This window comes from Rattus norvegicus, chromosome 1 (genome assembly GCF_036323735.1).
Source record: "Rattus norvegicus strain BN/NHsdMcwi chromosome 1, GRCr8, whole genome shotgun sequence".
Lineage (NCBI taxonomy): Eukaryota > Metazoa > Chordata > Mammalia > Rodentia > Muridae > Rattus > Rattus norvegicus.
In genome coordinates, this window is record NC_086019.1 from 103207888 (window position 1) to 103222404 (window position 14517).

The 14517-nt window shown below is 48.4% G+C and overlaps 2 protein-coding genes and 1 long non-coding RNA gene across 5 annotated transcripts in view; 2 read left to right on the plus strand and 1 right to left on the minus strand.

Annotated features, from left to right (window-relative positions):
• Positions 1 to 2731, minus strand: part of LOC120099801 (uncharacterized) — a 16718-nt gene extending 13987 nt beyond the window's left edge. The window contains exons 1-3 of one of the 2 annotated variants that reach the window (XR_005499034.2): positions 1897 to 2731; positions 1666 to 1750; positions 1408 to 1507 (exon numbers count right to left, since the gene is read on the minus strand). This is a non-coding gene — a long non-coding RNA (uncharacterized LOC120099801). Of the gene's footprint in view, positions 1 to 1407; positions 1508 to 1665; positions 1803 to 1896 lie in introns of those variants that run through there. The other variant, XR_010060013.1, reaches the window with a different exon arrangement.
• The window catches only part of Zfp819 (zinc finger protein 819), a 58634-nt gene extending 44318 nt beyond the window's left edge, over positions 1 to 14316 (plus strand). The window contains exons 3-7 of one of the 2 annotated variants that reach the window (XM_063261753.1): positions 1653 to 2006; positions 4518 to 4802; positions 7351 to 7632; positions 10921 to 11056; positions 13871 to 14316. In XM_063261753.1, coding sequence (XP_063117823.1) covers positions 1653 to 2006; positions 4518 to 4802; positions 7351 to 7632; positions 10921 to 11056; positions 13871 to 13886 — 1073 coding nt within the window. In that variant the 3' untranslated portion in view covers positions 13887 to 14316. Of the gene's footprint in view, positions 1 to 1652; positions 2007 to 4517; positions 4803 to 7350; positions 7633 to 10920; positions 11057 to 13870 lie in introns of those variants that run through there. The other variant, XR_010052073.1, reaches the window with a different exon arrangement.
• Ceacam18 (CEA cell adhesion molecule 18) overlaps positions 1 to 14316 on the plus strand; it is a 14611-nt gene extending 295 nt beyond the window's left edge. The window contains exons 2-6 of the mRNA NM_001402042.1: positions 1653 to 2006; positions 4518 to 4802; positions 7351 to 7632; positions 10921 to 11056; positions 13871 to 14316. Coding sequence (NP_001388971.1) covers positions 1653 to 2006; positions 4518 to 4802; positions 7351 to 7632; positions 10921 to 11056; positions 13871 to 13886 — 1073 coding nt within the window. The 3' untranslated portion in view covers positions 13887 to 14316. The remainder of the gene's footprint in view (positions 1 to 1652; positions 2007 to 4517; positions 4803 to 7350; positions 7633 to 10920; positions 11057 to 13870) is intronic.
• Positions 14317 to 14517: the final 201 nt, after the last annotated feature.

A 14517-nucleotide genomic window follows, 5' to 3' on the forward strand; every position in this document is an offset into this window, starting at 1 on the left:
CAGCAGGAATACACAGAGAGAGAGAAAGAGAGAGAGAGAGAGAGAGAGAGAGAGAGAGAGAGAGAGAGAGAGAGAGAATGGGAATTCAGTCATATCTACCTGCTGTGTAAACTGATGAACTTGGACCCCTGCCGCCTCCCTGCAATCACCCCGTGTTCCTTGGGCTTCCCCTTATCTATCTGGATTCTCTTCCTGCCAGCCTGGGTCCCTTTTTAACTCCCTTCTTCTCCAGGACCCTTTACACTCCCTGACACAGCTACTATGATGTGCTAGCAGACATAGATACTGGCCTTAAAGATGTCAGTGTTCACCCTGCAGTAGGAGTGGGGTCTCAGGTACCTTTACCGCCCCCATAGTCAAACCTCAGGTGTTACAGAGTAGGGGATACCAACTTGTGTCCTACCTTACCCACACCCACCTCAGTGAATTCAGATCTGTAATCAAAATTGTGTCAGACTGTCTCAGAGAGACTGACCTGCATTTATTCCCCAGATGGTCGAGAGAGCCATATACCAGTGCTGACTGGCACAGCAAAGCCCTGCCTACCTGGACCTCACAGATCTGCTCTCAAACTAAAAATCTAAGTAGTCTAAGGTTAGGGTTAGGGGATCTCAGGATGCCCGGAAGCCCAGAAGAGACACATAGCCCAGGTTGGTCAGGGGACATCAGAGCTAAGGATGAAGAAGTGAGTTCTCAGGGAGGCTGCAAAAGTGGAGTGGAGATCTGTGTATGGAGATGTGGACCAGCATGCACAGAATGTGACAGAACAGAGGAGAGCAGGGTCACATCCTGTGTTTTATTGAGATACACATGTCTGTCGTGTGAAAAATGGATTGGGGGAGCGAGTAGCAAAGGGAAGTGGGTGGGGCCAAAAGGAAAAGGAGAGAGTGTATAAGACAAGGACTGAGGGAATGAGGGAGGGGAGGGGTCAGTCCTCAACCGGAAACTCTTAACGAGGTATTTTATTCTACGTGTACGCATGTGTGTGCTTGAGTGTGTTCACCACATGTAAGCATGTACCCATGGAGGCCAGAAAAGGGCATCAGAGACCGTGGAGCTGGAGTTACAGTAGTTGTAAGCCACCCACTCTGGGTGCTGGGAGGAGCCAAAGCCAGGTCCTCTACCAGAGTCGTGAGTTCTCTTAGCCAACTCTAGACCCAGCTATACTGGGAATTCTTCATTGATAGTCGGAGTTGCTTTGGAGTCAGTGACAGTTCCTGACAGAAACAGGAGAGGGAAGATTTGCAGGCTTGTGTTTCGGTCTAGCGGATTGAGGAAGCCATGGTAAAACAACAGTTCAGCTCATGGCAGCAGTAGGGTGTGGTGGAGGCGTTCACACCATAGCACATACGAGGAGCACAGAGAAGGGCAGGAGCCAGAGGTTGGGTATGAGCTCTGCAGACTTACCTTTAGTGACCTACTCCCACCACTAAGACCTTGTCCCCAAAAGACCACAGCCTCCCAAAATAGTGCCACCAGCAGGGGACCAAGCGTTCAGAATCTGGGCCTGTGGGAGACATTGAAGATTCAAATTCTGACAGTTATAGAGTTGTAAAAGTAATGACCTGAATCTCATCCCCCACTTTCCTCCTCTCTCTTACACCCCCCTCCCCCCATCATCACCCACAACTCTCTCTCTTTGGTTTCCTCAGCCAGTTTGCTGACCTGTGGCATCTGCCAGGCCTCTGGTCAGATCTTCATCAGCCCAGACTCACTCATGGGAGTGGAGAATTTCCGGACCATCCTGACCCTAGAAAATGTCCCAGAAGACGTCCTGGAGTACAGTTGGTATCGGGGCATGGACAACAGTACAGGCAACATGATTTTCAGCTATAAACCTCCCAATACCCGACACCCTGGGCCCTTGTACAGTGGGCGTGAGAACGTGACCCGTACAGGTAGCCTGGTGGTGAGGATGTCGGCGTTAAATGACACAGGCAACTACACTGTCCAAGTGGACACCAGCAACGGGACCCAAACAGCAACTGGCTGGCTCGAGATCATAAGTGAGTTGGCATAGCAACCAGTTTCCCCAACAAAAAAAGGGAAGCTTGTCCTAAGGGTTCCGAGAGGGAGATTCCTTGGAGGGGATGTCGTCCCGTGTCTCAGTTGCCTAAAAGTGACCCTGGCAGCCATGCAGGTGGCTCTCTCGCTTTTCCTGCAGAGATGGGTCACTCCTCACAATCAAGGACTCAGTTCACTTGTTGAAGAGAGGATTAATTTTCACTGCTGTGTAACACTCATACTTTAGAGCAGTGGTTCTCAACCTTCCTAGTGCTGTCACTCTTTAATACAGTTCCTCATGTCGTGGTGACCCCCAACCATAAAATTATTCCATTGCTATAACTTTGTTACAGTTATGAATCATAATAATATCTTTGCAGAATATTTGATATGTGACTGCCCAGAGGGACCATGACTCACAGGTTCAGAACTGCTGTTTAGAGGCTTAAAAAATATAAAACATCTGGGCAGTGGTGGCACATGCCTTTAATCCCAGCACTTGGGAGGCAAAAGGAGGTGGATCTCTATAAGAGATGGAGTTCCAGGACAGACAAGGCTACACAGAGAGACCCTGTCTCAAACAAACAAATAGTAATAAAATAGTTAATTGTATCTATTTTTGTAGTACTAAGGATGGAACCTGGAGTGTTCTATATGCTGGGGAAGCACTCCACCACTGAGCCACGCCCCCAGCCCCTCACTGGGGGATTCTAGGCAGGGGCTCCACCACTGAGCCACGCCCCCAGCCCCTCACTGGGGGATTCTAGGCAGGGACTCTACCACTGAGTCACGCCCCAGCCCCTCACTGGGGGATTCCAGGCAGGGGCTCTACCACTGAGCCACGCCCCCAGCCCCTCACTGGGGGATTCTAGGCAGAGGCTCTACCACTGAGTCACTCCCCCAGCCCCTCACTGGGGGTTTCCAGGCAGGGGCTCTACCACTGAGCCACGCCCCAGCCCCTCACTGGGGGATTCCAGGCAGGGGCTCTACCACTGAGTCACGCCCCAGCCCCTCACTGGGGGATTCTAGGCAGGGGCTCTACCACTGAGTCACGCCCCAGCCCCTCACTGGGGGTTCCAGGCAGGGGCTCTACCACTGAGCTACTCCCCAGCCCCTCACAGGGGGATTCTAGGCAGGGGCTCTACCACTGAGCTACTCCCCAGCCACTCAGTGGGGAATTCTAGGCAGGGGATCTACCACTGACCTCTCCCTAGCTGGGACTCACTGTGTTGTCCAAGTTGGACTAGAGCTTTCAGTTCCCCTACCTCTGCTTTCTGAGTGCTAGAGCCACAGCCATTTACTACTACACCTAACTTATTATCATGTGACTTTTGTGGGCCACAAGTTTGAGCATTGTCCTGGCTGAGTCCTTCGAGTCTCATGAGGTACTAGTTTTAAGACTGTATTCTCATAGGGAGACCTACCTAGGGAAGAACCTCCTGGTTTGAGGATGAGGTCCTTTCCTGGTGTTTGCATGATCATAGACTTGGATATCAATGCACTGTTTTATGTTTGTTGCCATAACTGTAGGGCCAAGTATTTTGTAGTTCATTATAGCAATCTCTTCCGTGACAGTGATGGTCACTCCAGACCTGGAGGAAGTAGCATGGCTGCCTTGGAGATCTGTCCACCCCAGACCGCTTGCACTGGTGCCCTAGGACCAAGGGGAGAGTATAGTTTTCTGAGGACGAGAAGCCCTCTGCCTTTTTCTGAGTCTATACTCTGTGGCCCTGAGCCTTATCTTTCCTCAGTGAGGAACTGTGTTCCCAAGCTGTTCCATTCCTAGGAAGGGTAAATATCTACATATTTGTCATCTATACGTTTGGAGAGAATTTGGTAGACCGAATGAAACTCGGACAGTGGATCTAATTATTATGACTAGTTCCAAAGCCACCACCTGTCCCAGCTCCTCCGAGATGAGGGCCCTGGACTTCACAACCACTGGGAGCAAGGTTGGGGATATGGCTTAGTAAGTAAAGCACTGGCCAAGAAAGCTTGAAGATCCAAGTTTGAATGCCGGGGATGGGGGAATACATCTGTATTTTCGGCACCCCTACGTGACATGTGGAAGGTTACCACCACAATCTTCAGCTAACCTGGGGTACACAGAGGTAATCGAGTGACCCTGCCTCAAGCAAGGCAGAAGGTGAGGTCTGATCCTCACGGTTGTCCTTCGTCCTCCACACATGCTCTCAGTGCATGTGTGGCATGTGTTAGCACTCTCACCCACAAACACATGTTCTATATACAGTATACATGGACATACAGAGGGGAAAAAACCAACCACCATTAGACCACCTATTCATGACCAAGAACCTGCTGTTGTTGCTGTTATACAGAACGGCTCAGGCCTATGGGCCATGCAGCCTGCTCTCCACACCTCCCTCCTCTACCCCTCTCGGTGCAGGGGCTTCCCTTGTGCCTTATCTTAGGGCTCTCTACATCTCTTCAACATGCCCCGAAGCTTGAAGAAGCTGACACTATACCTGACCTGTTCCTTCTGCTTCACCTAGAGTTGAGAGACGACCCAGACATCTCAGCCAATGTTTCAGCCAACGCCAGCATGTTGGTGGAAGGCATGGACTCCGTGGTTGCCAATTGTCTTACCAACTCCTCGAACATCAAGTGGTACGTGAATTTTGTGCCAACCTCAGGCAATAACCGCATGACGATTTCCCCGGATGGCAAGACTCTGGTCATCCACGGGGTCAGTCGTTACGACCACAGTCTTCAGTGTGCCATAGAAGATGTCCCAGAAATACTCCAGAGAAGTGACACGATTTCCTTAACTGTGGCCTGTGAGTGTCCATGGTAGTGGGAGGGGAGCCGGTGGTAGCCTCTAGTATGTATCCAGGAAAACGGCTGAGCCAGCCCGCAGCCAGCTAGGTCTGGCTAATATCCCGCTCTGGGTGTTTAGCTCTGTGGGTTTATGACTGCCCTCCCCATGAGGTGCTGGACCTTAGGAGAGGGACATACTCCCCATTCTTAGATTAGAAATGGCCTGGTTATTTGTTTTTGTTGGGAGAGGCAAGTGGGGCTGGGAATGGCTGTCCTCAAACAAGAACCTGAATTAGGATCCCTGACATTTGCATAGATGTTGACTGTGACAGCACATACCTATAATCCCTAGCCTAGCGGGACAGAGAGAGATTGCTGGGTCTCAGTGGTCAGCCCGTCTGGTTAGAATACATGAATTCTAAGTCAGAAAGATACTTTATCTGTTTCTTTTCTTTGTTTGCTTTGTTTTCTTTTTTCTAAAGAGAAAAAAAGCTTGGAGTTGGTTGGGCCAGGAAGTGGGAAGAATCTGGGGGAGGTGAAAGAAGAGATGATAATCATAATATATGGTATGGAAATAAAGATGCCTAAGAGAGTGATTGAGGAATGTCTGTGATATTGACCTCTAACCTGCACATGTAAGTCATATATGTGCCCACACTTTCCTGCACATATGTATGAATCCTACACAGACATACACACATACACACACACATACTTTCTCTCTCACACACACACATGCACATACACACACATACACACAAACACACACTCACACATACACACACACGCACACACTCACACATACACACACATACACACTCACACACACTCACACATACACACACACACTCTCACATACACACTCACATACACACACTCACACACACTCACACACATACACATACACACTCACGCACCCACTCACACACATACACACACTTACACATGGAGAGAAAGAGAGATTACAGTCAATCTTTTATTCTTACCTTCATTTCAGATCACAAGTCTACCTTTCTTATTTGCTTTTATTTATGTCTATATGTGTATATCTGTGTGAGTATATGCCATGTGTGGGGATGCCAATGTTCAATCTCCTAAAGGTGCCTGATGTGGGTGGAGTGCTGGGAACCGAGCTCAGGTCCTCTGCAAGAACAGCAAGCACTCTTAACTGCTGAGCCATCCATCTCTTCGTTCTCAATTACGTTTAGTTAGCTCTCTGAAACCTTCAGATCTGTTGACCAATTTTGTTTTCTTCTGAATTTAGGAAAGTCATCTTCACTTTTTCTTCTCGCCCCCATTGCAGGTTGGATTTAAAAACATAATCTTGGTGTGAGATACAGGTCCATGAGAGAGTCTCAGGCTAGGACCGACCCCCAAGTGAGGAGGTGGGGTGTGGCTCAGTAGTGGAGCTCCTCCCACTAGCATGCATGAAGCCATGTGATCCCAAGCACAACACCAGCACCGCCAACAAACACAGGAGCTCATCAACACCCACTCAGAATCTTTCAGCACCCAACTGTCGTTTACATTTAATTTCAGCTGAAAATCACAATCAAACGTGGCAAACGATTTTCACATTTTAGTTAGGAACTGCTCAGTGCTCCTCCTGTTTCCTAACATGGATTCTGTGGCACCATCAGAAGAAAACTAATTCACAGGAGGACAGACAACCCCTGACCCCCATGCTGCCATTTATGGGTTTCAGGTTGCAACCTGGACTGAGGCCTCAGAGACTGTAGCCAGGTAGCAACTAGTTTCTACTTTTGTATGAACGGGCACTTGAACCCTCTTCCTCTCCTCTGAGATTTGCATCTGTAAGATGAAATTTTTATGGACCAAATGACTTGAGTGTTGATTAACAATTCTGCTAGGCTCCTCCTAGGAACCTATCAACAGCGACCTAGCAGACTGTTGGCTACCCCAGCCACCCCCACCCCTGTCTATCTCATCTCTGTTTCTCTCTGTCTCTGTCTCTCTGTCTATCTCATCTCTGTCTCTATGTCTCTCACTGTCTCTCCTCTCTCTCTGCCTTCCTTCTCTTACTCTTTCTCTCTGTTCCCATGTATTCCTGGACAGCCTCTTCCTTTCTTTCTCTATCCCTGCTTTCTTTGCCCTCTTGGGTCTGTCTGCCCTTACCCCTTCTGCAGGTCCCTCTTCTGTTCCCTTTCCACAATAAACCTCCCTTAATCCAGATCTGTCAAATGGTTTGATTTCTCAGGGAGACACCTTGAAACCCGCCCCCCCTTACTCTGCTGCCCCTGCTTCATAGCTCATGACAGTGAGTTTTGTGGATCACACACTGCGAAACCTGTTCAGAGTTTAGATGGTGTCCTATGACACGGTTGGTGTGTGAGCTTTTCTGCTCTGCTCTAAGCCATTTACCATATCTAGTGTGTAGGGCAAGCAAGGTTTAGCCCACAGGAACTCAGAGTGGAAACTGCCTTGACTGTTTCAGTTATCATCTGGGGTGGGCTCATCACACGGAGAGGGGCACCTTGTGTCTTCTGGACAAGATGCCATCCGAAGGGATTGGAAGTACAGCTGTGGTCTCCTTCCCTGTCTCTGCAGATGGACCAGACTATGTGTCACTGTTGACCGAGCCCTATGCCTTTAATGGCGTGCTGCGTGCTGTTATTGGTTCCTATGTGCAGCTGGAATGTACCGGTTACTCCAGGCCGGTAGTCACGTACCACTGGATTCATAACGGCTCCCTCCTAAGCATCTCCGAGAAGAACTTGACCCTCCCTAGTCTGTCCTGGGAACAAATGGGCAGTTACCGGTGTATTGTGGAGAACCTGGAGACTCAGCTGGCCTTCTATAGGGATGTCACCATCCAGCCACCTCTATCTCGTGAGTGCAACCACCAAGCTCTCCAAACGTTGCCTCCCATATGTTTTTGTCTAGGCAGGAGGCCCCTCTGTTGCTACGCCCCACTTGCAGCTTCCGGTGTGCCACGGAAAGGATCAGCATAGGACCAACTTCTCAGCACAAAGGAGATGCCTTTGCCCCAGAAAGACAAAGGGAAGGGGAATAAGAGACAAAAACAGGTGACAGAGAACGAGAGAAGGGAAAGGAACAAGGGGGAGAAAGAAAAGGGGTGTTTGCTCCAAAGGACAAAGGACTGCCTGTGGATAGAGGGGAAACAGATGTGACCCTTAGGGGAACTCCAGTGTTAGGATGAATTGGCTTGTTTTGATTGGGCATGTTAATTATGTGGGCTAAAAGGGGACTTTTGATTTCTGGACTTCTGATACTTTGGTAGCTGGACCTTGGTAGTCAGCCTCAAGAGGAGGAAGTAGCCAAATAAAGAAATAAACCTTGATGGCTAGCTTTAGGAATGAAATCTAACAATTTAGCAAGGCAGAGGAAACGGGGAAGGGAGAGGCCTGGGCGGGGGTGGGGAGAGCTGTTTGCCATGCTCAAGCCTGCTAGAGCCCTTCAGTGATGCCCTCCCTCCTCATCCTCTAAGGACCTGTCCAAAGCAGCCCATTCTGTCAATCATCCATAGTCCCCAGTCCTGGAGTCAGAGCAAGATGCACAAGAGACAAGATTGGCCAGTATTAGCTTTCTGTGTGCTAGCCACAGTTATGACCTGTGGGACCATCCTGGTCTCCTGGTACAGCAAGTGGTTCAGTACCATCCACCTCTGTCTCACAGGTAAAGAAAATAAATAGCCCTAGGACTTGAGCTCCTGACCCAAGGCCCCACACCGTACAGGAAAGTGGAGAGATCCTTTACAAAGAATCTGACCCCACAGCCTTTGCCTAGAGGAGAGTGCAGGAAGATAGCCCGAGAGTTCAGTCACTGCAGAAAGACATATTCCTTCTGGTTTCGAAATGAGGAACTTGGGGCAGATTTGCAAACGAGGAAAGCCCTCATTTCTCCCTAGCAGCTCAGTCATTTTCCACAAAGAGAGAAAGTGATCTGATCAGTGAGAGAGCCAAGGAAAGGGCGCTGAGCTGTGCAGACTCGAGCTGAGGGCTTGGCGCAGTCAAGCGCTTGCTGTGCAAGCCTATGTGAGGACCCGAGGTCAGTATGCAGAGCCCAGGTGAAAAAGTCAACCGTGGATGTGTGCTCGTGATCCCAGCTGGGGTGGCAGAGACAAGAGGATCCCCAGGGCTTGCAGGCTACCCAGCCTGGCCCACTTTGAGAGCTCCAGGCCAGTGAGAAAGCTTATCTTGAAAACTGAAATGAGGTTGGGAGGAGGAGGAAGCAAGCAGAGCTCTGGGTCTGAGGGCCAGGCAGGGCTGTACAGTGAAGTTCCGTGTCAAGCAAAACAAAACAAAACAACAAGGTGAGCTCGTAAGATGGGTCAGCAAATGGAAGTCCTTACCTCCAAGCCTGGCACACTGAGTTCAATCCCAGAGACCTTCAGTAATGCAAGAGGGAGGAATGGCTCCCTCAAGTCATCCTCTGACACCCACACACAGGCAAGAAACTGAATTTTTTTTTAACTCATATTAGATAACACCTTAGGAATAACTTGAGGTTAACGACTGATCTTCACATGTATGAACAAACACATGTATGTGGGCACATTACACACATACACACACACACACACACACACACACACACACACACACTGTTCTAGAATCAAAGGATCTCAGGTGCCAATTCTAACAGTGCTACTAATGTGAACCAGGAGGCAGAATTTCACCATGTCCAGACTCAGTTTTCCCATATGCAGAGCTGGGACAAGTGCCTCGGCAGTACAGTGCTGTGAGAATCAGAACGCTGTAGAAAACTGCACAAAAGACGGCCAGTCCCCCTGCACACTCCAGAGAAGGCCAGGAGCTGATTCAGCATAGCATGCTCACGAGGCTCCCAGATTCATTGTCTTCTACTGTGCAAAACTATGGTTTAGGAAGGAAGGCTGTCCAGCCATTACTCATTGCTTGTCCCTAACTACAGTGCAGTCCCAGAATCGCTGGTGTCCTGCTATTATCTTCAGTGAGTTAATGACCCTGTGTAACCAGCAATACACCCTTATAACTCCCTATCCTCAGGACCTAGTATATTTGCTGTTCTTCACTCTATCATCCACTGTCTGCTTCTGCATCCATTCTTCCTCTTAAAATAGTCAAGGCTGGAGTTTAATCTCGGTCTGTGCTGCAGTGGCACAGCTCAGAACGTCAGGAAAGTCATGGCATCGGGAGTATGAAGCAGCTAGACACATTGCATCTACAGCCAGGACACAGAGAGCTGTGTGTTGGTAATCAGCTCACTTCTTTATTCAGTCTGGGGCCACAGCCCATGGAGTGGCTCTTCCCTCTTCAGCTAAACCTCTCTGCAAAGCCCCTACTAGACCTCTCCAGCGGCATCTCTCATTGTTGACTCTAAATCGTCAAGTTCTCAATATCAAGCATCATGGCCTCCCACCTGGATGCCATCCCAAAAGAACAAGGGGTTGTCTTTGTTTTATTTTTAATGTGTGTGTACATGATGCATATCTACTGAATGGTACACCTCTAGAGGGTGAAGACCAACTTCATGGAGTCAGTTCTCTCCATCTCTCCATGGTCCACTTAGCAAGTACTTTACTCACTGACCTATCTCGCCAGCCCCAAGTAATTTCAATCATTGATGAATCCCTGGTACCTGAATAGTGCTTAGCACATAGTGGGTGCTGACAAATCTTTGAAGAACCTATAGGTGGCCAAGTGCGCTGGTTGGTTTTTATCAACTTACATAAGCCTAGATATAACTGGGAAGAAAGCCATCTTACCTGAGAAAAATGCATCCATAGTATTGGCCTGTAGACAAATATGTGGGACATTGTCCTAATTGATGACTGATGTGAGAGGGCCCAGTCCACTATGGATGGTGTCATTCCTAGGCAACATGGTTCTGGGTAACGTAAGAAAGCAGGCTGAGCAAATCAGAGAGCAAGCCAATAATCCTTGATCCTCATGGCTTATGCTTTAGTTCTTGCCTCCAGATTTCTGCTTGAGTTCCTATCCTGACCTTCCTTCATGATAGAATGTAAGATAAAATAGACCCTTTCCTCTCCAAGTTACTTAGGTCATGGTGTTGTAGACATGGTGTTGTTGTAGCAATAGAAACTCTGGCTAAGACAGTGAGTGAAGAAATGAGTTTAATGAGTGTCCTGATTGTCCTGTTCTCCTCTCCATCAAGGGCCACTGCCTACTGTGAAAAGAGAATTATACATCCCAGGATACTTGGTGATAATCCTCATCATATTGGCAACCACGGGAGGTGCCTACATGTGTAGAGTCCTGGTCTACGCCCTGCAACTATCCTGCTCCAGAAGGTGACCATTGTTCTACATCATAGTGTCAGGGCTTAGTCTCATGACCCAGGAGATATAAACAGATGGTGAAACTGTCCAGAACTGGACACCAGGGTTCTTATGAGGCAGACAGATAGATTCCCAAGACCAGAAGCTAGTGGAAGAGAGAGCTCATGATGAAGGAGTTAAAGGCACGTGCTGGAAGTCAACCAAAGGATGGATTAATCATGATCTCTGAAGAGTACAGCACTTCTCAGCTTCAGCACTGCCCATACTTAAGAGAGCTAGTTGTTCCAGATGGGGGGAGTAAGGCTATCCTGGGCGTGGTAGTGTGGTAAGCACATGACCACGACATGCCAGTAGTAAAATCCACCACCACTCTGGGTTAGATAGCTAAAAGTATCCCCAGGTCAGGTTAGGGGACCCGAAACTGCCCTGGCATGAAATTCAGTATTAGAAGTAATAGTGGTGGAACTGGGGGAACGGCACAATGGTAAAATTCTTGATATTGTAGAATGGAGACTTAAATTAATATCCCCCAATACCCATGCAAAATCCAGCCATGGCAGCGTGTGCCTGTAATCCCAAGGGCAGAGGAAGACAAGTGTATGGCCAACCACCAGTCTAGCTGAAATGGTTAGCTCTGAGTTAAGTGAGTGGGTGGGTGTGGGTGTGCTGGCATGCACCTTTTATCCCAGCACTTGGGAGGTAGTGGGCAGGTGGTCCTTTGTAGTTTCTAGGCCATCCTTGTCTACATAGTGATCTCCAGGATAGCTAGGGGATACATAACGAGATGATGGTGTCAAAGTGGTGGTGGATGGTGGTGATGGTGATAGCGGTGATGGTGGTGATGATGGTATCAGTCAGCTGTCTGTTACTGTAACAAAATACCTGAGTCAATTATAAAAATTAAGATAAATCTTGGATCACAGTTTCAGAGCTTTTGGTTCATAGTCAATTGCCCCCATTGCTAATGGACCTGTGCCAAAGCAATACATTCTGGCTTCTCACCTTGTAATGAGCAGAAAGCAAAGAGAAGAGAAGAGGCTGGGCTTCCAATCCTCCCTCCAGTGGTAACCCCTTCCAATAAGCTATCTCTACAGAAATAGATAATTAATAAACAATCCCCTCAGTGGGTCACCCGCTCCAATTGTTTACGTTCTCAAAAGAAAGACAAACACACAGCCCTTATATTTTGCTGTGCCTTACACAGCACAATAGCTGGACCACTTCCTAACCTCCACGTGTTTGACCCAAAGGGCTGCTCGACCGGGCTGTGCTCTGGGCCGCATCCCCTGGATCCTTCATATGGCAGCCATGCATCTCTGTCCTGCCATCTTCTCAGACATAGCATCTCTCCTCTCCTGTACACATTCCCCACATGGCAGCTCCCCTTTTTCCTACTTCCTCTCCCTCCCATGTCTGGGAATCCTGAAAATGCCACCTCTGTCTGCCCTGCCCAGCCATTGGCTGCCGGCATCTTTATTTACCAATCAGAACCAGCCGGGGGGTGGGGGGTAGGGTCCCTCAGTGTCTTATGTGCAGACACTCAAGTAGGCAGTTCAGGGGACCAAAATTGACATAATACGAACAGCATTAGGCCAAAACCACTACATATCTTCTAGTCCTTATGTCTTAAGGGTTTCCCAACTTTTAATTCATTAGGGACTAAACCTTTAACCCGTAGTCTTATAGGGAACATTGTAGATCCAATATTCAGCAGGATCTATGGCGATAAAGATGGCTACTAATGATGCTGGTGATGATGGTGACATTGAATTGGTGACAACACTTGAAAGCTGACTGAGTATAAGCCAGTCTGTGGAACCAGCAGGCAGCATCCTCCATGATTTTTGCTACACTTCCTTGGTTTTGAGTGAGTCTGGGTTGAATGTTACACTGTGTGGAATAGCAAACAGGCCTGCCTCTAGGTTCCTGCCCTGGTTTCCTTCCATGATGGACTGTGATCGGCAATGGCTAACCGAAACAAACCCTCTCTGTTCCTACATGGATTTGGTCTTTTATCACAGCAAGAGAACTGAATGAAACTAGAACAGATGTGTTTTACTAATTATTTTTCCTGACATTAAAATCAATTAATATTAAAAAGTATGGGTGGAAACATTCTGAACTCTAGGCACCGAGGTGAAGCCCCAGGTTCATCTCTCCCGCCGGCATGCGTGTAGAGGGAGGAGTTGGGTCCCTTTATATATTTTTTGTCACATTAGGAGATCAGTGCTACTCAAAGTCGCCCCGGTGGTGGTAGCACCATGAGTTCCTCACTGCCACGCCAATGTTCTGGATTTTTCAAATGAAAATCACACATGTAACCTTCTGTTTTAATATGTCCTAAACAGCTCAAATGGCTGTGCCACTCCCAAACGTTCACGTTGTTAACGCCTCCCCTCCGATACTCCTAAGTTATTTACCACTTACTAAAATCTACATTCGGTCTCTGTTACCCTAGACCCAGTGGGGGTTCCCCTGGGGCCGCTCTTTCCAAGCTCTTATATGATTGGTGTGCTCTCTCTTCTGCCTCTCTCAAGCCTGGATTTTATTCCTTTCTCGCCATGGTGATTCTTCTCCTTCCTCTATCTTGGTCCCCTTGTCTACAAATCCTAAATGTCTCCCTGCCCAGCCATTGGCTGCCAGCAGCTTTATTTACCAATCAGAACCAACCAAGGGCAGGGACCCTCAGTGTCTTATGTGCGGATTCTCATATAATTTTGGGTACCCAATTAACATAATACAAGCGTTAAACCAAATCTACAACAATTTCTTTCCTAGGACTTTAGGAACACAAGATGTGACTTCTTCCCTCATTTTGTCCCACAGGAGAAACTTGTCATAAGTGTCCACAGAAGACCTAAAGGACAGCCCAGCCAGGGAAGGAGATGAAGGAGACGGGAGAATGAGTGCCCCCTGGGGACCAGCTGGACTGCACCAGCACCACATGTCTCTGGAACATTCTGGGGAGGACACCATCCCAGGCTTAGTGAGCTGAAGAAATGTAGGCTACCGGATAAATTGGAAGACTCTCTGTGGGACCTGAAGGAGGGGTGACATCGCCTGGCCATCAGCAGCACCATCTGCTAAGCAGAGCTGGCCAAGCTGGGATTGGCAATGTGAGAGTTCTGGGTTCTAATTCTAGAGCCCGCTCTCCCTCCAGTGTTTCCAAGCTCACATCCTTACTCTGAAACTAGGGGATCTTGACAAATTCTTTGAAGATGCTTAGATCACTGTTGCCAATGACAGAGAAATGAAGCAATTTTAACTTCAGACAACTGGTGTCAGTTCCTTAAATAGGTTCCTCTCCCCCTCCCCAGGTCTAAGAATCACACTGGTAGAAAGGCTTCCCAATGAGGAATGTGGTTGCCTTCTGATTAGAGATGAATACAGGACCACAGAGGCAGGGTCAGAAACAGAAAGAACAGATCAGGGGCTGGGGGAAGAGTGCATACTGCCATACTGCCCTTGCAAAG